The 23,097-nt window shown below is 43.0% G+C and overlaps 1 protein-coding gene across 2 annotated transcripts; it reads left to right on the top strand.

Moving 5' to 3' along the window:
* Nucleotides 1–3,908: 3,908 nt before the first annotated feature.
* On the top strand, nucleotides 3,909–6,337 carry LOC135582207 (BTB/POZ and TAZ domain-containing protein 2-like). 2 transcript variants are annotated; one of them, XM_065113325.1, is made up of 5 exons: nucleotides 3,910–4,246; nucleotides 4,325–4,458; nucleotides 4,548–4,869; nucleotides 5,689–6,002; nucleotides 6,089–6,337. In XM_065113325.1, exons 1-5 carry the CDS (start codon nucleotides 4,112–4,114, stop codon nucleotides 6,243–6,245), a joined length of 1,062 nt encoding a protein of 353 aa, XP_064969397.1. In that variant the 5' UTR covers nucleotides 3,910–4,111; the 3' UTR covers nucleotides 6,246–6,337. The 2 variants fall into 2 exon arrangements, with proteins under 2 accessions (XP_064969398.1, XP_064969397.1); XM_065113326.1 differs by lacking the exon at nucleotides 6,089–6,337 and having other exon boundaries at nucleotides 3,909–4,246; nucleotides 5,562–5,994.
* The last annotated feature ends 16,760 nt before the right edge of the window (nucleotides 6,338–23,097 follow it).

Genomic DNA, 23,097 nt, shown 5'->3' with positions numbered 1-23,097 from the left:
CTTCCTTTCTCTTACTGCATGAATCATGTGATCTTTTTCTTCTTTTCTTCTACTCTTAATGTCTCTCTTTCTCTCGTCCTTTTTGGCTCTTTGTAACTCTATGATGCTGAGAGGAGGAGGACCAGGTGAGGTTGTCGACGGACGACGGCCTTCTTACGTTTCATTTCATGTATTGTAAAAATCCATAATACCTTTTTCTCTTTTGTCTTCAAAAGCCCATCCTTTAATCGAACTCGATTCACTATTTTTGAGGATATGATAAGACTATTATTTTGTTTTTTTTTCTATTTTTGTTCTCGTCGATCAAACTCAAGTCCACACAGATGATAAGGAATCTATCGTACTTACAAGAATATTTTTTGATTAGATTTGAAGTTACAGAACTGATATTATCTAAAATAGTTTATTCAAATATATCTTTAGTCTGAACTCTACCGAACAAAATTTGATTTGATCGTTGGAGGGACTTTTGATGAGAAATTTTCTTTCATCTAATCCAAACTCCTAGTGACATTCTCTCAAGGATTTTCTTTCCTCTTTCAGACAGCTACAACCCTCAAAAAATAAATCAAGAATTAACGATGGATAAAAGTTAATTTCTCTAAATTTTACCCAATCTAGACTTGAGTGATCTGAGTAGAATTCAAACTTCACTTACATAGGAGACTTAATTAGGTGATCCAAGTAGTATTCAAACTCCAATTACGTGCCTATTTCTCTAAAATCGATAGGTATCTGAAACCAACGATTTCAATGAGCCGAATACATTCAAGCTTTCCACCATCAGCTTCATGCATCATAATATATTTCACAAGAAATAAAGTTCTAAATACACAAAAAGGGAAAAGTCAACTCAATCGATGGAATTGAAGGCATGGAGATTGGTAGATTTAGAAGATGAAGGAAAAAATCAATAGAAAATATTTGTTAGGTGAGGTATCTATCTTTTAGTAAACTTTATATATGAGCTTTGGTACTTTAAAAAGCGAATTTCTAGAAATATATACATATATTTAGATATTAATTTTCTCACTGGGCGACAGAAGATGACTATATTCATATATTATCTATCTATCAATCTATCTATCTTTGGGGAAAAGAAAACCTAAGTGGAATAAGGTGGATCTAACTTTAATCTTATTTTTTTTATTCAAAATATTTTTTAATAGAAAGAAAAACCTCTTCCACCCTTCCTCTTCTGACCAAGACAGCTCAAAATAAAACATTATAGTAAATCGAATAAAAAAAATCTTATAATATCCCAACTAATTCTAGGATAGCACTTTTAATTTTTTTTTTTATTTAGTGCTTCTTTCTCAACTAGTAAGAGAGATAAGAGTGCTTCAAAGGAATAATAAGATGATTTTATTTTAGTATTTGGATAAGGAAAAAAGAAAGAAAAAGGAAAACGGTGTCTCAGCTTTGTTCATTCATGTATTTATTATATTTAAGATAGTGGATGCAGTTGTGTGAGGGGGGGGGTTTCACTGTTTCCAAACTAAACATTGAACTTGAGATGCCTACTTCTCTACCTTCTTCTTCACCAAAATGTTCCCATCAACAAAATGCAAGACCTCCCCCCTAGTCATGGGACCAGCAAATACGCCTGAATTATTAGACATCACATCTTCTCATTGATGAAGTGACGCTGGCTCATATGAGCCTTGTAGTACGACCAAATATCACCGGTGTCTATATCTAGACACTATCCAACACAAGTTGGGGTTGGTTTTGTTTTGTTTTGTTTTGTTGGAGGGGCACATCACCACCAATGGAGTGCATTTTCATGCAAAGGAACTTGGAAATTTGGAAACACTATACTTATTATTACACATTTTAATGAAGCATATGTAACCACTTCGAAAAAATAAACTCATTCACATATCATCACTGTGGTTAACATGCATCTAAAATATCCATGTCGACTACCTTTAGCGAATGGTTAATATTAGTTGTTTATAGTAAAGAAGTATAGAAAATGTATAAACCACTTAAAAGTATCCCTAATACTTTTAACATTATAATGTGTTCCTAAAGACATTAATGTAAATTATACTTTCACAAATGACACAAATGTGTATTTTTTTAAATATTTTTAAGGGATCATTATACAGTAAATTCAAATATAGAACGATAAAACCATAGTTTTGTTTTATTTTAATTTTTATAGGGTGAGATTTGATGCTAGGATAAAATTTCTCCTTCCAAATATGATTTGGATTTATGTCATAAAAATAATATCTCTATCTACAATGTAACATTGTTCCCATAATTATTCTACCGAAAGATGATTTGGATTTGAGATTCAACGCTAAGACATTATCATCGATGGTCAAAGTCTTTTTTCTCAAATAATAAAAAGAATTTATTGGCCAAACCAGTTTGAAATGTATTGGATGAGATTTTGAATCTTTAATATTTGATAAATGATTTACTACGCTATCATTGCCACCAAATTAATATTTTAAATATATAATAATAATATATATTAAGGGTAAGAAACTTCTCAAACGTATTATAAGATTATATATACACATATATATAAACAAATAAACATGAAAAATATAAGCTAATGTACATATCTATCTGCCTTCCGTACCAAGTCTTCCTTCATCTCACTCCCTGGTTCTTGATGGACCCAAAAGACAAAAGTTGTGAACGAAGCTTCTCGTGTGGGGACTGCAACACACATCACATATTTATTTCATTAGACGACACTAAGAAGCCCATTGATAGGAGATAGAAGGTGAGACTTCACTATCTCGGCCAAAGACCAAAACATGATTTCGCCTTCTCCACAACAACAATTCTGTCATAAGTAATAGAAAAGTCACCCATTTTACCAGTTGACAAATAATAATGAGACAATCTAAAGCTCATATCACACACAAATACCAATTAAACTAGTCTAATCAGAACAATAATGCAATTCAATAAATTGCAGACTCTTCTAATCGGAACAATAACGCACGACTATTTCTATTTGGCGTGACTATTTTTTTAAAAGCCTCTCTCTCTCTCTCTCTCTCTCTCAAATAGAAACGTCACCCATTTTCCTACTAGACAAATAACAATCACATGATAGCACGGCCATTTCTCCTTGGCGTGATGCGTTCTAAAACTCATATAATATCTAAATACCAATCAATCTAGTCTAATTTGAATAGTAATTCAACAGAAAATTTAAATCGTTAAGTTGTGAATCAAACTCAATTATTCTTATGATCCTTAGTAATATAAGATTATTTTTAATCCCTTTTTCCCTTACCAATGATGTATATGTTACATTGGCATCCTGTTTAATATCCCATAAAAATTAAGTAAATAAAGGAATTATCACTATAAGAATCACAAAGGAACTCCACTGAGAAATTTTAAGAAATATATGTTATAGATATTATGTAAATACCGAAGACCCATATATTAAATAATTATTAAAAATTATATATTCAAAGTACCCAGTTAGGCGGTAGAGAGATAAAGTCCATCGGATATATTATTTATTGGAATGATTAAAATTTGTGGCAAAAATAACTAAAAGCCGTAGTAGTCAGAACCACTCTCTTGGAAGGAATTTATTTCCTTTTTTTAATTTAATATATTTCTATTATAGTCAGTCAACACGCGTGACAACGTTCCACCGACCATAAGGACTGAGGAATCTAATTATTATCCTTGCAAAAATAAAAATAAAAAATAAAAAAACCGTCTATTTTTACAGTTCCTAAGCATAAATCATCTTGGTATCAATAATGTTCCGATATATAAGGAAATATACATAAGACATTACTCAATACGATATAGTCCAAGTCTTACACCGTAGTCGCAGCTTTAATTTACTTGGCTGTTCCTGACGCGGCACCACGTCAAATCCTATATTTGGCTCCAAAACAACAGGCTGTTCTATGGAATTAGTGGCCAAGCAATCTATGGTTGACAATAGGTTCTCCATGTATCCACCCAATCCAGTCTGCCTTCTCTTTCTATTAAAGACCAGTCTTTGGCCTTCCCATCTACCTCTCCTTCCACCTTCTCAACCAAGTCTCCCTTGTCGATCCTTGGAGAGATCCGTCAGATAGGAAGATCAAGCAGTTGTCGTCGAGTTGCGGAAATGACAGCTTCAGTTACTCATCGAAATGGCCTCATCCGGCGATGGCACGAGGCCGGGAACGAGTGCGTGCCGCCGACCGACGTCCAGATCGTGACCTCGGACGGGAAAAGCATACCGGCCCATTCCAGCGTATTGGTGTGTGATTCCTTCTTTCGTTTGTGTCTCGGATCCGATTGGGTTGTAGTTTTTTGCTTCTGACTGCCGGATCCTCAGGCTTCGGCTTCTCCTGTGCTGGAGCGGATGTTGGATCGGTCACGTAAAGGTGGCAACTCTGAGAGGATCATCCACGTACTCGGCGTCCCCCACGACGCTGTCCTCGTCTTCCTGCAGTTCCTCTACTCCTCCAGGTAGAGACACTCTGATCTCGGCATGTGAACTCCTCTCTTTTGAGATCACTGATGATCCTAGCTTTAATGGGTATGGTGATTACGATCAGGACTGGGATGTGGTCGAGGGAAGCGGAGGAGGAGATGGAGAGGCACGGCATGGCGCTGCTGGCGCTGTCTCACGCGTACCGCGTGCGGTGGCTGAAGCGGCGGTGCGAGGCCGGCGTCGCGGCGTGGCTGAGCGCGGTGAAGGTGATGGACGTGCTGAAGCTGGCCAGGCTGTGCGACGCGCCGCGGCTGTACCAGCGGTGCATGAAGCTGGTGGCCAAAGACTTGGAGGCGGTGCAGCAGTCGGAGGGATGGCGGTTTGTGCAGAAGCATGATCCGGGCCTGGAGACGGAGGTCTTCCAGCTCCTGCAAGAAACATCACAGGTTTGTGATCTGACAGAAGTCATGGATGCTTGTGTGATCTGTAATGAATCATCGATGTCCAATTACTTTGATAGGGTAGTCCGCGATTCAGATCCGGCACAGAAGAAACTAGCTGTCCCTTTTTTGTTCTTGCAAGGTAGATTTTTATTGGCAAGATGAAGTACTGTAAAGAATATCTCAAGGAGGAGATTAAGGATTAACAGGACTAGTCTTGAGGTTTTAGCTCCATAAGCATAGGTTGTCTGGGTAACTACCAAGATTCATTATGATGTGGAACTATCTTAGGTAGAAACTGGTCAAAGAGAAGTAATAATGTTTGGAAGAGTAGGGATAAGAAAAAGAGGAATGGATGAAGAGACAGAGGACGGAAGTTTTGCTTTTGGTTATTGTTATGGAGACATTTTTCCAGTAAGATAAGGCATCATGCATTCCCAGGAAACAACATGGAAGGAGAGGTTGGTACCTGACAGATCCAAATCCAGTCAGCCTTAAAATGCTTACTGAAACAACATATTGACTGCAGTCATATATACATAATAATAATAATAAAAGACATACTACAACATTGTCTCTGTCTTCTTTTCCCCACATTTATTTTCTCGTGGGTGAACCAAATCAGCGACATGGAATGTTTTTTTTTTCTTCTTCTTCTTCTTCTTTTTAATGAGCGTGTACGTGTCAAATATCACAAGTGGAAGACACCGTCCTGCAACTCTGAATGGAGGTCACACTGCAACCAGGGAGATGCTGTCATGTCATTTCAGTCTTCGCTAATGACGATCGATCACTCATTTCGTTTGCGATCCATGGCATGCGCAGCGAGAGAAGCGATGGCGGAGAGAAAGGGGAGATCAAGACAAGTACAGGCAACTGAGCGAAGCCATGGACTGCCTGCAGCACATATGTACCGAAGGCTGCACCGACGTCGGGCCGCACAACAGCCGTCCCCCGGCCTACCCATGCACCAGTTTTAGTACGTGCGAAGGGCTTCAGCTCCTCATCCGCCACTTCGCTGCCTGCGGCCGGAAGCTGTCTCCGAAGGGCTGCACGCACTGCAAGAGAATGTGGCAGCTCCTCCGCCTCCACTCCTCCCTCTGCGATCAGCCTGACTCCTGCAGGGTTCCTCTCTGCGAGTAAGCCATGCATGCATGCCCCTCTATCCAGCTAAATACCTTCTTGCTTCCTCAAGTTGCTTACCTGTGTTGTATTATTACCACAGGCAGTTCAAGAAGAAGGTGCAGGAGGAGAAGGTGGACAGGACATGGAGACTTCTAGTGAAGAAGGTTGCTGCTGCTAGGGTGATGTCTTCTTTGGCCAACAGGAAGGTACCAGAAATAGTGCAGAAATCAAGGATGAGATATAGAGGAACAAGATAGATTTATGCCGGCCACGTACAATTTTCGCTTTTTGTTTTGGTTGAGATGTACGTTACATATATACAAAGAGTAATATGATTCTTTTATCACCACCTTGTTTTCTTTAATGACAATGTACCCTCTTAATTTTAATCTCTCTCTCTCTCTCTCTCTCTCTCTCTCAAGGTTGCATCATATATTAAGCGACATTATCAATTGTAAAGGATGGAATCATGTTAAATATTAGCTAATATATTTTTTAAAAAATATTATATAATTTAGACTTTAAATAATAGTATATGTTAGTGAATAAAAGTACCGTAACTGATGAGTCAGCATGGTTAGACCCACGTGCCGACGTTAGGAACTTGTAGAACGCGAGGGTTGAAACGGCAGGACTGGGCTAGTCCTCTCTAGCGACTGAGGGGTGGCTCTCCAAGGTCCACCGATCTCGAGCTCTGTTTGAGGGAAGAAGCGCCCTCTCGTCGCTTGGATAGATGGCGATCTTACTCATCACACGGGCTCCTCTAGGAGACGGGACTAGCATTGATCGGGGTCCGAGCCACTAGACTGCCCTCCTTTGCATGTTGGGAGATGACTTCGGGGTGAAGGCACTTGCGGCTCGATGATGATCTCCTCCCTGCAAAATGGTCTTCGTCAGGTGGATCCCGACTTTGGCCCCTCCGACGATCAAGCTTGATGGGTGTGGATTCCTCTCCCTTTTTGGAATCGACCGGAGATATATATACCTGCGTCCAAGAGTCGGTCGCGCCCTGGTTCCCCCTGGTCGCTGACCCTCATGAGGGCGGGATATCCCCTTTGACGAGATGACGTCTCTAGGGGGGGGAGGGGGGGGGAGGGGAGGTGCCTCTGCGGCGTTAGATGGCCCCATCACAAAGCAGACGGCACCGCCCCAGGCTCTCGGGGTGGTCAGGTCACATAGTTGTATAGTTGGAACTTGACGTGGCGTGCACCCCATGATTGCAATACTGTGCACCTCATGGTTCTGGTACCATATGGCGTTGTATTTATGACTGCTAGTTTGTGATGTTCGCGATGAGTCATCTAGGGCCAAAATATACCATATCAGTATATATTAGTGATAATTGTAGTTTAAGCTAACAATATTATAGGCAGTTGAAGGAGACTGTACATAACGCTATAAATGCAAGTTTTGAGATTTTGGAAGAATATATATGATAAACTTAATTTTAGAGAGATAAATATGATAAGATAACTTCTTGAGAAAAGAAAATCTTTTTTTAGGTTGTCCCTTTTGCATATTTTGCAAAGAACACCCTTATTATTTGTATTCCATGAATATCTTCTTCGAAAGAAATATTCATAAGTTTTTTCATCTCGTATTTGAGAAGGGAATGTCTCAAGATCAATAAGTTTTTTCATCACAAAGCAGACGACACCACCCCAGGCTCTCGGGGTGGTCAGGTCACATAGTTGTACAGTTGGAACTTGACGTGGCGTGCACCCCATGATTGCGGTACTGTGCACCTCATGGTTCTGGTACCATATGGCGTTGCATTTGTGACTGCTAGTTTGTGATGTTCGCGGTGAATCATCTAGGGCCAAAATATGCCCTAATAGTATATATTAGTGATAATTGTAGTTTAAACTAACAATATTATAGGCAGTTGATAGGTAGTTAAAGGAGACGGTACATAACGCTATAAATGCAAGTTTTGAGATTTTGGAAGAATATATATGATAAACTTAAGTTTAGAGAGATAAATGTGATAAGATAACTTCTTGAGAAAAGAAATTTTATTTTAGGTTGTCCCTTTTGCATATTTTGCAAAGAACACCCTTATTATTTGTAATCCATGAATATCTTCTTCGAAAGAAATATTCATAAGTTTTTTCATCTCGTATTTGAGAAGGGAATGTCTCGAGATCAATAAAGAAAAGCCCAAGGGCAGTGAATTCTAAGATCAAAAACTTTGAGAAACAAGTCCATGATATTTAGGCGAGCCAAGGGCTTATCAATGCTCCCTCCCGTAGGAGAGCCAAGGGCTCATAGTCAAGGTGCACGACTTTGTGCCCTCTTTCTAGCGTCAATCTAATAAAGGACCATTTGGTCGGTCGGCCATTGGTGCGGCCCGTAGGCTCGTGAGGAATTATCCTTTCGGAGTATATGAGCTCTAAAAAGCACCTTTAAAGGTAAGGGAGACCTGGCTGACTTATGAGCCCTTGGTTCCCATACCCCTCAACCAATGTGGGACTAAATGACCTTATCAGTGCTCCCTCGTAGGGGAGCCAAGGGATCATAGCGAAGGTGCACGGCTCGGGAGCAATTTTGCTCGGTTGAGGTGCAGGTCTTGGGCCCTCCTTCTAGCACTAATTTGATATGGGACCATTTGGTCGGTCGGCCATTGGTGCAGCCCGTAGGCTTACAAGGAATTATCCGTTTTGGGTGATGAACGTACCCACACGATTTTACTCTTTTAGGGTATGTGAGCTCTAAAAGGCACCTCTAAGGGTAAGGGAGACTTGGTGGACTTATGAACCCTTGGTTCCTATACTTCTCAACCAATGTGGGACTAAATGGCCTTATCAGTGCTCTCTCTCGTAGGGGAGCCAAGGGATCATAGCCAAGGTGCACAGCTTGGGAGCAAGTTTGCTCGGCCGAGGTGCAGGCCTTGGCCCCCCCTTCTAGTGTCAATCTGATAAGGGACCATTTGGTCGGCCGACCATTGGTTCGGCCCGTAGGCTCACGAGGAATTGTTCGCTTTGGGCGATAGACGCGCACAGGTTTGTCCTTTCGGAGCATGTGAACTCTAAAAGGCGCCTTTGTGGTGGCCACCTCTTCGGTCGTAATAGTTTAGTGAGGAAGTTGTTCGACCTCTGGTGGCGGTTCAGTGTCTAATCTCGAGGTGAGTTTTGCCAAGGCATTGGCTTGCGTGTTCTGCGTTCGTGACACCCTTGCTATGGCGAAGCCTCAGAAGTAGCTAATGAGTTTATTTACCTCCGACAGATATTTCGTCATGGTGGCATCCCGAGCCATGTAGTCTCCGTTGATATGGCCGACTACTAGCTAAGAGTCAACAAAAACTTGGACGTCTTTGACTTGTAGTTCGACGACCATCTTGCGGCCCGATAGGAGCGCTTCGTATTCGGCTTCGTTGTTGGTGGCTTTGAACTCGAAGCAGAGTGCATGCCTGAATGTCCGACCATCGGGGTTTTCAAGGACGAGACCAGCCCCGCCTCCCTTTGCGTTCATCGAGCCGTCAATGTGCAAGTTCCACCCTTGCTCTGTATGCTCACTATTGCTGTTGCCCAGGGGGGTCAATTCTGAGATGAAGTCGGCTATGGCTTGAGCCTTGATGGCTATTCTCGGGACATATTGCACGTCGAACTCCTCGAGCTCGATCGACCACTTGAGCATTTGTCCAGACACGTCAAACTTGGACAATATCTCCAGCCCATCGAGGATGTAGCTCAGGTAGTAGATCGATTGTTGTACTCCGAAGCCATCTCGGGTTAGGACAGAACTGATGGCATGCTCAGAAGCTGCCAGGTAGAGGCTGAGTGATTCTCTCGGAGAGACCGTAGCAAGTCGGGGTAGGCGCGCTAGGTGCTCCTTTAGTCGGCAAAAGGCCTCTTGACATTCTGAGGTCCATTCGAAGACCTTTGGGTTTTTTAGAATTCGGAAGAAGGGGAGGCACTTATCCCTTGACTGAGATAGGAACTGAGCCTCCCCGTTAAACGTTGGACCTCCTTTACTGACCTGGTGGGGGGGTTTCCATGTTAATAATAGTTTGAACTTTTTTTAAGTTGGCATCAATTCCCCTTTGGTGGATTTTGAATCCGAGGAACTTTCTCGAGCTGACTCCGAAGACACATTTGGTGGGGTTTAGGCGCTGATAAGACCCTAAACTCTTATCGTAAAAAAGAAGAGAAAGGGATGATCACTTCGAGGGGATCGGCCTCCTTGATCACTTTGAGGGGATCGGCCCTCCTTGATCGCTTCGAGGGGATCGACCTCTTAGGGTTTGTCAAAAGACAAAATAGTATTTATCATAGATGATCGAAAAGAAGCAGTTACATCTCTATTTATAGAGTTCCGACTTTAGCTAAACTAAACAAACTTTATAAATACGCAGAAAATAAAAGAAAAGCACATAAAATAAAAGGAAAAATAAAAGGATCCTAACAATCCCGCCTCCTTCAATTCAGCCTTGTCCTCAAGGCTGAGCAGCATCAAATTCTGGAAACTTCTCCTTTAGCATGTTGTAGGACTCCCAAGTGGCATCTTCCTTTGGTAAGTTGGCCCATTGCACTAGCACTTCAGTGATAGGATGTCTGCGGTACATTACAACTCGTCGATCAAGTATGACTTGTGGTTGAGCTTGAACTTCCCCAGTAGTAGAAGTGTCTGGCAAGTGGCACTGCACTATTGCATCTTCACCCAATTTCCTTTTAAGGCATGCAACATGAAAGACTGGATGTAGTTTAGAGCTAGCAGACAAATCCAAGCGGTAGGCCACTGGTCCAATGCGTTCTAATACATTATAAGGCCCAAAAAACTGAGGAGATAGCTTCATGGAAGATCGGACCTTTATGGAAGTTTGCTTGTAGGGTTGAAGACGAAGGAAAACCCAATCACCTACAGTAAATTCTCGTTCACTTTGGTGTTTATCAGCTTGTTGTTTCATTCTTGCTTGTGCGGCTGTGAGGTTATCCTTTAAAAGCTGAATAATCTTATTTCTATCCATCAATTCCTTGTCCACTTGATCAACTTTAGAAGAACCGGGTACATACTTTGTAATTGTAGGTGGGGGTTGGCCATAAACTGCTTCAAATGGAGTCATTTTAATAGAAGAATGGTAAGAGGTATTATACCACCACTCTGCCCAGGGAAGTCATTTGACCCATTCCTTCGGCTTGTCGCTAGTAAAGCATCGGAGGTAATTTTCTAGGCACCTGTTTACCACTTCAGTTTGCCCATCTGTTTGTGGATGATAAGCAGTGCTCATATTCAGCTGAGTACCTTGTAAACGAAAAATTTCTGTCCAGAAGGAGCTAGTAAAAATCTTGTCTCTGTCACTAACAATGGAACGAGGACTCCCATGCAATTTAGCTATGTTTTCAACAAAAATACGAGCAACACTTGCAGCAGTATAAGGATGTCGTAAAGCACAGAAATGAGCATACTTTGTAAGTCTATCTACGACTACAAGTATAGTACTTTTTCCTTGAGATGATGGGAGACTATCAATGAAATCCATAGATATGTCAGTCCAAGTAGCATCAGGAATAGGGAGGGGCTGTAGTAAGCCTAGGGTGGCTATTGTCTCACTTTTGTGACGTTGGCAAACATCACATTCAGTAACAAATTTCTTGATAAAATTTTTCAAATCTTTCCAGTAAAAAAGTTGTCGAACTCGCTTATAAGTGCGGAGAAATCCCGAGTGACCAGCAATTGGTGATGAATGGAACTCTTTTAGAATTATTGCTTGGCAAGAAGAATGTGGGGCAACCACTATTCGGCCTTTATAGCGTAAGTCCACCGAATCCCAACTATAATTTGAGATAGAACCTGGGGCTTCTTCTAATTTTTTAATGATGTTTTGGATCTCAGGATTATTTGACCATTCCTTTCTGATAACTTCCAAAGTCTCGCAAATAGGAATAGAAATAGCTACTAGTTCAGCTTGTTCTGGAAGGCGTGAGAGGGCATCTGCTACTAAATTCTCACTCCCCTTTTTATAAATAATCTCATAATCGAATCCCAGTAGCTTTGTGACCCATTTCTGTTGCTCTGGAGAAGAAATCTTTTGCTCTAGAAAATATTTGAGGCTTTTGTGATCAGTGTGTATTTGAAACCATCGACCAATTAGGTAGGGTCTCCACTTTGTGACTGCATGTATTATGGCTAGCATCTCCTTGTCATAAATAGATAAACTCAAATGGGAAGGGGAAAGAGCCTTACTAGCATAAGTGATAGGCCGACATTCCTGCATTAATACAGCCCCTATTCCAGCTCCAGAAGCATCAGATTCAATCACAAACATCTTGTTAAAATTGGGTAAAGCCAGCACAGGTGTAGTAGACATTGCAGTTTTCAAGAATTGAAATGCCTGAGTTGCCTCTTCTGACCATCTGAATATATTTTTCTTTAGAAGTGACGTCAAGGGGGAACTAATTTTGCCATAATTCTTCACAAACTTTCGATAATAGCTGGTTAATCCCAAGAACCCCCTTAAAGCTTTGATTGACTTTGGAATTAGTCATTCTATCATCACTTGGATTTTTGAAGGATCAACTGCAACACCCTTTTGAGATATAATATGGCCGAGGTACTCAACCTCAGGTTGCCCAAAACTGCACTTGGATTTCTTGACAAGAAGACCATGCTCACGAAGAATATTAAAGATAGTTTGTAAATGTAATAAATGACTTTCTAAGGAATGACTGTATATTAAAATATCATCAAAGAAAACCAAAACAAACTTATGGAGATGAGTCCGAAATATATCATTCATTAAACTCTGGAAGGTAGAGGGCGCATTGGTTAACCCAAAAGGCATTACTAGAAACTCATAATGGCCATTATGTGTCCTGAAGGTAATTTTCTGAACATCCCTTTCATGTACTCTGATTTGATGATAGCCCGATCGTAGGTCCAATTTAGTGAAGACCTGAGCTCCTCCTAATTCGTCCAATAGTTCATCCACTACTGGAATAGGATATTTATCTTTCACTGTAATGTTGTTAAGTGTTCGATAGTCGATACACATCCGCCATGAGCCATCCTTCTTTCTGACTAGTAAGACTGGGGAAGAATATGGGCTAACACTAGCTCGTATAACTCATGTTTTGAGCATCTCTGTGACAATCCTCTCTATCTCTGCCTTTTGGAAATGTGGATATCTATACGGTCGGACATTGGTTGGTGCCTTCTCGGGTAATAGTGGGATCCGATGATCATGACATCTAAGAGGTGGAAGTCCGTGTGGCTCTGCAAATATATCCGCAAACTTTGTTAGCAATGATTCAATATTTCCAACCGGAATGTTCACTATCGTTTCCTTTTCAATGTTATGCAATTGCACCAAAAATCCGGTGTGTGTCTTCCGAAGGACCCGCTCCATCCGATGGCTCGTGATAGTTGTAACCTTACCTCCACGTCTTCCTTTGAGAGTCACCTGTCTTCCATTAATAAAGAACTTCATAATCAGTTTAGAAAAATTCTAGGAGACATCACCTAGGGTTGATAGCCATTCAATTCCGAGCACCACTTCATAGTCTTCCAAGGGTAATACAAAGAAATCCACAAATAATTCTTGACCTTGTAAAATTAGTTTTATCTTTGAGCACTTGCTGTCTCAGGTTAAAATCCGTCCATCGGCGACCTTGACTTCAAATTTGTCACAACATTCGATGTGGTAAGCTAATCGGGCTGTAATTTTCCTATCCATAAAATTATTAGTGCTACTCGTATCAATCAAAACAGTGACAGACTGATGTTTCAAAGTTCCCCCAATTTTCATAGTTTGTGGATTAGAGTAGCCAGCCAATGCATGCACTGTATGTGTGACGGCTTCAACATCATCATTAATTTCTACTTCTTCATGATCGGAATCTGATACTTCTACTTCCGGTTCCTCCTCGATCGGTTCAATCATCAAAAGTCTTCCTTATTTGCATCGATGCTCCTTACTCCACTTTTCATCGCAATGCCAACACAAACCCTTCGCTAACCTTTCTTTGAGTTCTTCTCGGGTTAGTCTGCTAGTGTTATAGTTTCGACTTGGAGTAGATGAGGTAGGTTGCCTGCTAATCACCTGTTTATTGGCACCTCTATTTCGACAATATTCCACACTGATTTTCTCTTCATGTAGGCATGCAAATGAAATCGCAGCCATCATAGTGCGAGGTTAATGAGCCTTAACCTCACACCGAATCTCGGGAATAAGCCCTTCAATAAATGTACCCAAAAGTTATCGTTCTGACCAATCTCTAGCTTAGTTGGACAATCTTTCAAATCTACTCTGATATTCCAACACTGTAGAAGTCTGACGAATTTTGGCGAGTTGGCCATCAACATTCTCATATTCGGATGGGCCAAAGCGAACAAGAAGTCCTCTTTTAAACTACTCCCACGAAGGAATTCCATGGCAAGTTTCGTACCAATCATACCACTGGATTGCATCTCCATCGAGCTGGATTGAGCCCACTTCTACCTTGGATTCTTCTGGAGTTCTGTGAAAACGAAAAAATTTTTCCGCCCTAGAGATCCAACTGGTCGGATCCCCATCTTCCCATCGTGGAAATTCTACCCTGATACGTGGGTAGTGTGTGTCACCATCCTGGGGCCCTTTTCCTGTATCTCTCGATCTGTTTAGCGTAGAACTTGAGATTCCATCTTGTTGAAACCCGCTAAAGTGCTCTAACAAGCTCTTTTTGAAATCATGAAGAGTTTCTTGTAGCCGATTTTCAATTCTGATTTCCAACGCTTCCATTTGTACCTTCACTGAGTTATCGGTAGCCATTGCGTACGATTGCAAGTTGGTAATCCCCAGTTCTTGTTTCTGATATCTAGTCAAGGGCATCTGCACAGTAGCTGGGCAGTAGCAGCGACAACCGGCAGCAGCAAGGGAACCCACGCGATTGTGGTGTGGCTAAAACAAGGGCAGAGCAAGTGTGCTCTATTTCAGTTAGATGCAAAGCAAGGTGTGGCGCGGCTGAAACAAGGGCAGAGCAAGCATGCTCTATTTCAGTTAGATGCAGAGCAAGGTGGAGCGACGACAGCTGGGAGGCGAGCGGTGGTCGTCGCACGGTGGCCCACAGTGGTGATGGGTTGGCTGGGCGGCAACGACACTCGAGGGAAAGAGGAGTGCTGGAGGAGGCGCGGCTGGTGGAGGCACGGCTGGAAACAAGGGCAGCAGTAGTGAGTTGCCCTGTTTCGGTCGCCGTGAAGAGGGGGGCAACCGGCGGCTGCGACTGCGACCCGGGGGGGGGGGGGGCACGGTGGCAGAGAAGTTAGGGCAGCATCGCCGAGAGTCTCAACGACGAAGGGGTGGTCCGTTGGCAGGGAGACGGCGCCAGTGATCCTTCTCGCTCGAGCGAGACGGGAAAGCGAGGAGGAGAGGTTGCCGGCTGGGGGGCAGCGGCGGCATTGGTTGATCGGCTGGGAAGCAGCGCCGACGGTGGAAAGGAGGTAGCAAGGGAGGGCGCGGCCTGTCGGAGAGCAGGGGCGGCGGTGGGCTGGCCGCAAGCAGAGGAAGCAGGGATGCATGGCTGTGACTTCTTCTTCTTCTCTCTCTACTTTCTCTCTTCCTGTCCTTTTTTTTTTTTAGTTACATTGCAGCGGGAACGCGCTAAGGATCACCGCTCTGATACCAATTGATAAGACCCTAAAGTCTTATCATAAAAAAGAAGAAGAGAAAGGGATGATCACTTCGAGAGGATCGGCCTCCTTGATCGCTTCGAGGGGATCGACCCTCCTTGATCGCTTCGAGGGGATCGACCTCCTAGGGTTTGTCAAAAGACAAAATAGTATTTGTCATAGATGATTGAAAAGGACTTATCGTCGCTCTGATACCAAATGATAAGACCCTAAAGTCTTATCGTCGCTCTGATACCAAATGATAAGACCCTAAAGTCTTATCGTGGAAGAAAGGGGAGAAATGGGGATGATAATGATTGCTTCGAGGGGATCAGACTCCTTGATCGCTTCAAGGGGATCGACCCTCCTTGATCCTCTCGAAGTGATCAAGGAGGGCCGATCCCCTCGAAGAGATCAAGGAGGGCCGATCCCCTCGAAGCGATCAAGGAGGCCGATCCCCTCGAAGCGATCATTATCATCCCCATTTCTCCCCTTTCTTCCACGATAAGACTTTAGGGTCTTATCATTTGGTATCAGAGCGACGATAAGACTTTAGGGTCTTATCATTTGGTATCAGAGCGGCGATCCTTGGCGTTCTCACTGTGTTGCCATAGCTATCATTAAAAAAAAAAAATTGTGAGAGAGGGTGAAGCTAGCAGCCCCGCACGCTATTCCTTCTCAACCGAGAAGGAACGTTTGCTTCCCTGCGCCGACCACCACTGCCTCTTCTCCACCGCCGGCGTTGCTTTCTAGCCAGTGACCTTCGACCACCGCTCGACCTCCTCGCTGCCTCATCTCGTTCAAAAAAAAAAAAAAAAGAAAGAAAAAGGAAAAGAAGAAACACGAGAGGAAGAAGAAACCGTAGCCACCCTTGCGTCCCCTGCTTCCGGCCAGCCCACCCGTCGCTACTTCTCTCCGGCCAGCACCCACCATCGCCCCGCTTCCTGACCGGCGACCACCGTCACCGCTGCACAACCCCGTTGCTCGCCGATCGCCCCTTGGGTCGCAGCAGCTACAACCACATCAACGTAGTCGCCCTCCAACCCCAGCGATCTCACCTCACGTAGTGATAAAAACAGGGCAGCTACTCTTCCTCCAACGCAGCGACCGCAGCACTGCCCTTAGCGTCCACCTCCTCGGCAACTTCGTATCGACAGTATTGATGCCCTTGACCGACACCAAAAACAGGAGTTGAGATTACAGATTTGTAGTCTTACGAAATGGCCACCGATAACTCAGTGAAAGCACAAATGGAATCATTGGAAATTAGAATTGAGAATCGGTTATAATAAGTACTTAATGATTTCAAAAAGGACTTACTGGGGAGCCTTAGTAAATTTCAACAAGGTGGGAGTTCTACATTGCACAGATTTGGAAATACTAGAAAAGGGTCCCAAGATTGTGACACAATCTACTCATACATGAAGGTGGATGGACAGCTCTCAAAAATTTGTCAGACTTCTACATTGTTGGAATATCAGAGTAGGTTTGAAAGATTATCAAATTAAGCTAGAGATTGGTCGAAACGACAACTTCTGGATACATTTATTGAAGGTCTTATTCCAGAGATCCGGTGTGAAGTTAAGGCTTGTCAACCTCGCACTATGATAGCTGCGATCTCATTCGCATATCTAAATAAGAAAAAAATCAATAGGGAAAATCATGGAAACAGAAATGATAATAACCAGATGATTAGTAAGCCACCAGCCCTATCTATTCCCAACCAAAGCCTTGACACCCGAAGACTAACCCAAGAAGAACTTAAGGAAAGATCAGCAAAGGGTTTGTACTATGATGAAAAGTGGATTATGGAGCATCGATGTAAACAAGGACAACTTCTGATGATTGAGCCAATTAGAGAGGAACCGGAAGTAAAAGAGTTGGACTCCGATCATAAAGGTATGAAAACTGATGAAGATATTGAAGCCATCACACATACAATGCATGCATTGGCTGGCTACACTAACCCACAAACTATGAAAATCGGAGGAACTTTGAAGCATCAACCTATCACTATTTTGATTGATACAGATAGCACTAATAATTTTATGGACAGGAAAGTTGCAGCCCAATTAGCCCACCACATTGAAGGATGTGATATATTCGAAGCTGATGGACGAATTTTAACTTATGATAGCAAAGGCCAAGAATTTCTTACAACGATTACTACACTGAAAGATCGACCTATTGCTTACACTGTCAAAAAGTAGAGACCATACTTACTTGATCAACGGGTTGTGATGTGTTGCAGATAGCCTATGACTGAAGTGCTAAAAGACAAGCTCCCCGAGATTGATGTTGCTCAGCCATGAGGACAAGGCTGATTTGAAGAGGGAGGAACTGTTAGGACCCTTTTCCTGAGCTTTTGAATAATATTTATTGAGTCTATTTAGTCCAGTTATTTATTGAGTCGGTTTGGTTCAGTTAGAGTCAAGTAGAGGTTTATTTAATATTTATTTATTATTAGAGTTCAAGTCCTGATGGACTCTGGGTGGAACTCTATAAATAGGGATGTAACTGCTTCTTTTTAGTAATCTATAAAAAAATACTATTATGTCTTTGGACAAACCCTAGGTATTAGAACCCTTGCAGATTCTAAACTTGGGGTTGATCTCTTTAGGGGATCGGCCTCCTTGGAACTCTATAGGGGTTCCTCCCTCCAAGATGCTGCTCAAAGGCTGTAGAAAAGATTCATCTATTGCTTATGAAAAGAGGAGGAATACATGACTATTTATAGGGCTTCTAAACCCTAACTCCTAATAGGACTCCTACTCAAGACTCCTACTTCTAACCAACTCCTAATAGGACTCCTACTCAAGACTCCTATTCCTTTACAACTCCTTATTCTTCTCTAAGAAACAACCTCCTAACCCTAGCCGGCCTCTTCACCTCTTTAATAGGGGTCGGCTTAGGTAGGTTTTACATGAATGTCCCTCTCAATTAGGACTCTCCTAGCTAGAGTCCTAACAGACCCGCCCTCTTCAAATCAGCCTTGTCCTCGAGGCTGACGATTCATGAATTTTGAGAATTTGATCTTCAAGTCGTTATAGTTCTCCCAAGTGGCATCTTCTGTTGGTAGGTTCACCCACTGTATTAGCACTTTAGTAGTGGGTCGTCGTCGTCGAGTCACGATTCGTCGATCAATAATGGTACTTGGCTGGGTCTGGAGTTCTCCTTGGATAGTCATATTTGGTGGGTGGCTTTGGGTTGTCTCCAAGCACCTATTTACAACTTCTGTCTCACCGTCGATTTGTGGGTGATATGCCATACTCCTTTTCAATTTAGTACCCTGCATATAGAATAACTTTGTCCAAAATCTGCTTGTGAAGTTGCAAGTAGAATTTATCATAAGCACAATGCGTCCCTTATAGTGTAATTTTTTTGAGTCCCAATTATAATGAGCCATGGGGCTTGGTGCTTCCTCCAACTTTTTTTTTAATCTTACTAGTCTCTGAATCTTCCTACCATTCCATCTTAATATCCTTAAAAAAGTCACTGGTCAGAAGTGAAACGACCGAAACTTCAACTTGCTCGGGTAGTTGCGAAAGCGTATCTGCAAGAACATTCTCTTTCCCCTTTTTGTAAGTTATTTCATAATCAAATCCAAGAAGTTTTGTTTCCCATTTTTGCTGCTCAGGGGATGATATCTTTCGCTCCAAAAAGTACTTGAGGCTTTTATGGTCGGTTTTAATTTGAAATTGTCAGCCAATCAAGTAGGGTCTCCACCTCGTTGCTGCGCGCACAATGGCGAGCATCTCCTTATCATATGTTGACTTATTTTGATGGGAGGGAGATAATGCCTTGCTAGTGTATGTGAGTGGTCGACCATCTTGCATAAAAATGGCTCCAATTCTTACTCCAGATGCGTCGGCCTCAATAATGAAGGGTCGGTTGAAATCTAGTAGTGTTAGCGCCGGCGTCGTCGTCATGGCTGCCTTAAGTTTGTCGAAGGTAGTAGAGGCTCTGTCCGACCATTGGAAGACATCTTTTTTCAGTAAGGAAGTAAGTGGTGCACTGATCTCTCCATAGTTTTTCATGAACTTGTAGTAGTAGCCTGTTAAACCCAGAAAGCTATGTAGCAATTTTATGTTTCTCGGGGTCGGCCAGTTTTGCATTGCTCCAATTTTGAAGGGGTCCACTACCACACCTTCCTCTGATATGATATACCCAAGATATTCCACCTTCTGTTGAAGAAAGCAAAAATTCGCAGTGGTTGTTGTGTGTTCAAAAGGTGGTTTTTGGTATGTCTTCTTCGCACGCTCGTATTTGATGATACCCGGATCAAAGGTCCAGCTTTGTGAAGATTTATGCTCCCTTTCGTCTAGCAATTCATCTACTAGTGGAATAAGGTATTTGTCCTTGATGGTTATGCCATTGAGAGCTCGGTAATCAACACATATTCGCCTTGTTCCGTCCTTCTTGCATACAAGTAGACCGGTGAAGAGTAGAGGTTGCAACTTGGCCGAATAACTCCTATTTCAAGCATCTCTTTTACAATCCTTTCTATTTCATCCTTCTGGAGATATGGATATTGATATGGCTGAGCATTTGCTGAAAATTTTCTTGGAAGGATCGTTATACAATGATCATGCCGACGGGTAAGAGGTAGGTTACGCGGTTCGTCAAATATATTTGAAAATTCAGCAAGCAAAGAAAGTAGATTTGGATCTTCAAATTCTATTGGCTCTCCCTTAGTTTGTTGCTCAAGTTGTACCAAAAAGCCGCTGCATGCTTTATGCAAAACCTTCTCCATTTGTTGTGTGCAAATCATCGTTACATCGCCCTCACGTTTCCCGTGCAGTATCACCTATTTCTCCTTACTGTAAAATTTTATAATTAGTTGCATAAAATTCCAAGAAATATCACCTAATGTCATCAACCATTTAATTCTGAGTATGGCCTCATGATCATCAAGAGGGAGGAGGAAAAAATCTACAATTATCTCTTGGTCCTGCAGCAATAGTTTCACCTACGGGCACCTATGATCACACTTCAAAATCCGTCCGTTGGCAACCTTAACGACAAACCTGCTGCAATTCTCAATAGGTAAGTTCATATGGACAGCAACCTTACTTTTTAGGAAGTTATTAGTGCTGCCCATGTCAATGAGAACAGTGATCGGTTGTTGTTTGAGAAGGCCTCTAACTTTCATCGTTTGCGGGTTTGAGTAGCCAGCTAGTGTATGTACCGTAACTTCGGTCGGTTGTGGCTCTTCTTCTGCATCTTCTTCTTCATGTTCAAGGCTCTCTTCTGGATATTTAATGACCTCTTCTTCTATCAGTTCAATCATTAGAAGTCCCCCTTTACTACAGCGATGCTCACGGCTCCACGGCTCGTCACAATGCCAACATAACCCCTTCGCATATCGCTCCCGAAGCTCTTCTCTTGCTAACCTCTTTGGTGTAGGGACTTGGTCGACAGTAGGGGGGGCTGAGGGCTTCAATATTACTAGTTGAGGAGTGACCCTAGTCCTCCGAGCTTCATGGTTCAATTGCTCTTCTTAATGTCGTGCGAAAGAGATGGCTGCCATAAGCGTATACGGTTGTCGCGCTTTAACTTCTCCTCGGATCTCCGACTTCAAGCCCTCAATGAAGGTCCTCAATAGCTGTTTTTGAGATCAATCATGAATTTGGTTAGATAACCTTTCAAACCTGGTTTGGTACTCCTGAATGGTGGAAGTTTGTCGAATCTTTGCTAGTTGTCCATCAATATTCTCGTAATCGGTTGTTCTGAAGTGGATCAGTAGTCCTTCTTTGAATTATTGTCATGAAAGGACTCCATAAGTATATTCAAACCAGTCAAACCACTGTATAGCATCCCCTTCAAGATGTATAGCTGCAATTTTCACCATAGATGCATCCGCGATTTTATGGTACCGAAAATATCGCTCCGCGCGCGAGATCCAACCAATTGGGTCTCCTTCTTACCATCTAGGTGTTAGGATCGAGAGCACTAAGAGGGGGGGGGGGTGAATTAGTGCAGCGGAAATCTTACAGCGATTAAAAACCAAAAGCTGCGTTCGTTCAATAAAAAAACTATTATGATGCAAAAGCTAATTCTCAGTTTGTATCTAAGTGCAGTTTGCGTCTAAGCGCAGTTTGCGTCTAAGCGCAGTTTGCGTCTAAACACAGTTTGCATCTAAGCGCAGTTTGCGTCTAAACACAGTTTGCGTCTAAGCGCAGTTTTACGTCTAAGTGTTGAAACTCGTTCGTAAAATTGTAGAGGACAGTTTGCAGTTATCAATAGGATCAAAATGTAAGTGTAAACTGCAAGGAAACTCTTTCGTAAAAGCACGGAAGACAGTTCTGCAGAATCAAACGTAAACGTAAACTGTAATATACGAAAATACGAATTTACGTCTGAATGCAGATTCGGAAGAACAGCACTTAGAACTTGTTCGTGAAAGCGCAGAGTGCAGTAGTAATGGAGGAGGTTTGCAGTAATGATAAAGTGCTAAAAAATAAATGCAAACCAGAGATTTAGAGTGGTTCGGTCAGCCTTGACCTACTCCACTTTTGGCTTCCTCCACCGACGAGGTTGCCGACGTCAACTAGGGGCCTTCCTTCAATGGGCGAAGGCCAAACTGCCCTTTTACAGTTTCTCTCCTTTTAACAGGCTCAGGAGACAACCTTTACAGACCTTTCTCTCCTCACTTTACAACTGAAAACTTGAAGAACAGAAGGAGGAGACTTAAAGGCTTTACAACACTTTTGAGCTCTTAGAATCACAGAAAAGATCAAGATTTCGGTGTTGGTCTGTATCTTTTCAGTGCTGAATGGGTGGGGTATTTATAGGCCCCAACCCAATTCAAATTTCGAGCTCAAAACGATCAAATCCCGGAATTCCGGGATCAGGCGGTTGCACCTCTTGACTGGAGAGGTGGCACCGCCTGGCAGAGCTCGAAGTCTGAGCTCAGGCGGTTGCACCTCTCGACTGGAGAGGTGGCACCGCCTGGCAGAGCTCGAAGACTGAGCTCGGACGGTTCCACCTTCTCTGTCAGGGGTGGATGCACCTTCCTGCCAGAGCTCGAAGACCGAGCTCAGGCGGTGCATCTCCTGACCAGAGAAGTTTCTCTTCTCTGCCAGAGGTGATCGCCCCTTTCTGCCAGAGGTGGTTGCACCTCTCTGCCAGAGGTGGTTGCACCTCTCTGCCAGAGCTCGAAGACTGAGCTTAGGCTGTGCATCTCCTAGCTAGAGAGGTCGTACTTCTCTTCCAGAGCTCGAAGACTGAGCTCGGTGATTGCATCACCAGGCAGAGCTCGAAACTTGAGCTCAGGCGGTGCTACCGCTTGACAGAGGAGGTTGCACCGCCCAGTCTCGCTTGGAGACTGAGCCCTGGGCGGTTGCACCGCCTGGCTGGAGTGGTTGCACCTCCCAGTCTCGCTGGGAGACTTAGCCTGGGCGGTTGCACCGCCTGGCTGGAGCGGTTGCACCGCCCAGTCTCGCTGGGAGACTTAGCCTGGGCGGTGGCACCTCCCTGCCTGGGCGGTTGCACCTCCCACAGCTTCTTGGGTTCGAATGGGTTGAA

The sequence above is a fragment of the Musa acuminata genome, chromosome BXJ2-6 (genome assembly GCF_036884655.1).
Source record: "Musa acuminata AAA Group cultivar baxijiao chromosome BXJ2-6, Cavendish_Baxijiao_AAA, whole genome shotgun sequence".
Lineage (NCBI taxonomy): Eukaryota > Viridiplantae > Streptophyta > Magnoliopsida > Zingiberales > Musaceae > Musa > Musa acuminata.
Note: the sequence above shows the minus strand (reverse complement) of the source record. Positions and strands in the feature narration are given on the sequence as shown.

What these genes read in the sequence shown, in the direction of transcription:
- LOC135582207 (XM_065113325.1), top strand. Translation starts at nt 4,112, where the DNA reads ATGACAGCTTCAGTTACTCATCGAAATGGCCTCATCCGGCGATGGCAC. An exon ending in CGGCCCATTCCAGCGTATTG is followed by an intron (nt 4,247 to 4,324) that starts GTGTGTGATTCC and finishes CCGGATCCTCAG; the next exon opens with GCTTCGGCTTCTCCTGTGCT. An exon ending in CAGTTCCTCTACTCCTCCAG is followed by an intron (nt 4,459 to 4,547) that starts GTAGAGACACTC and finishes GATTACGATCAG; the next exon opens with GACTGGGATGTGGTCGAGGG.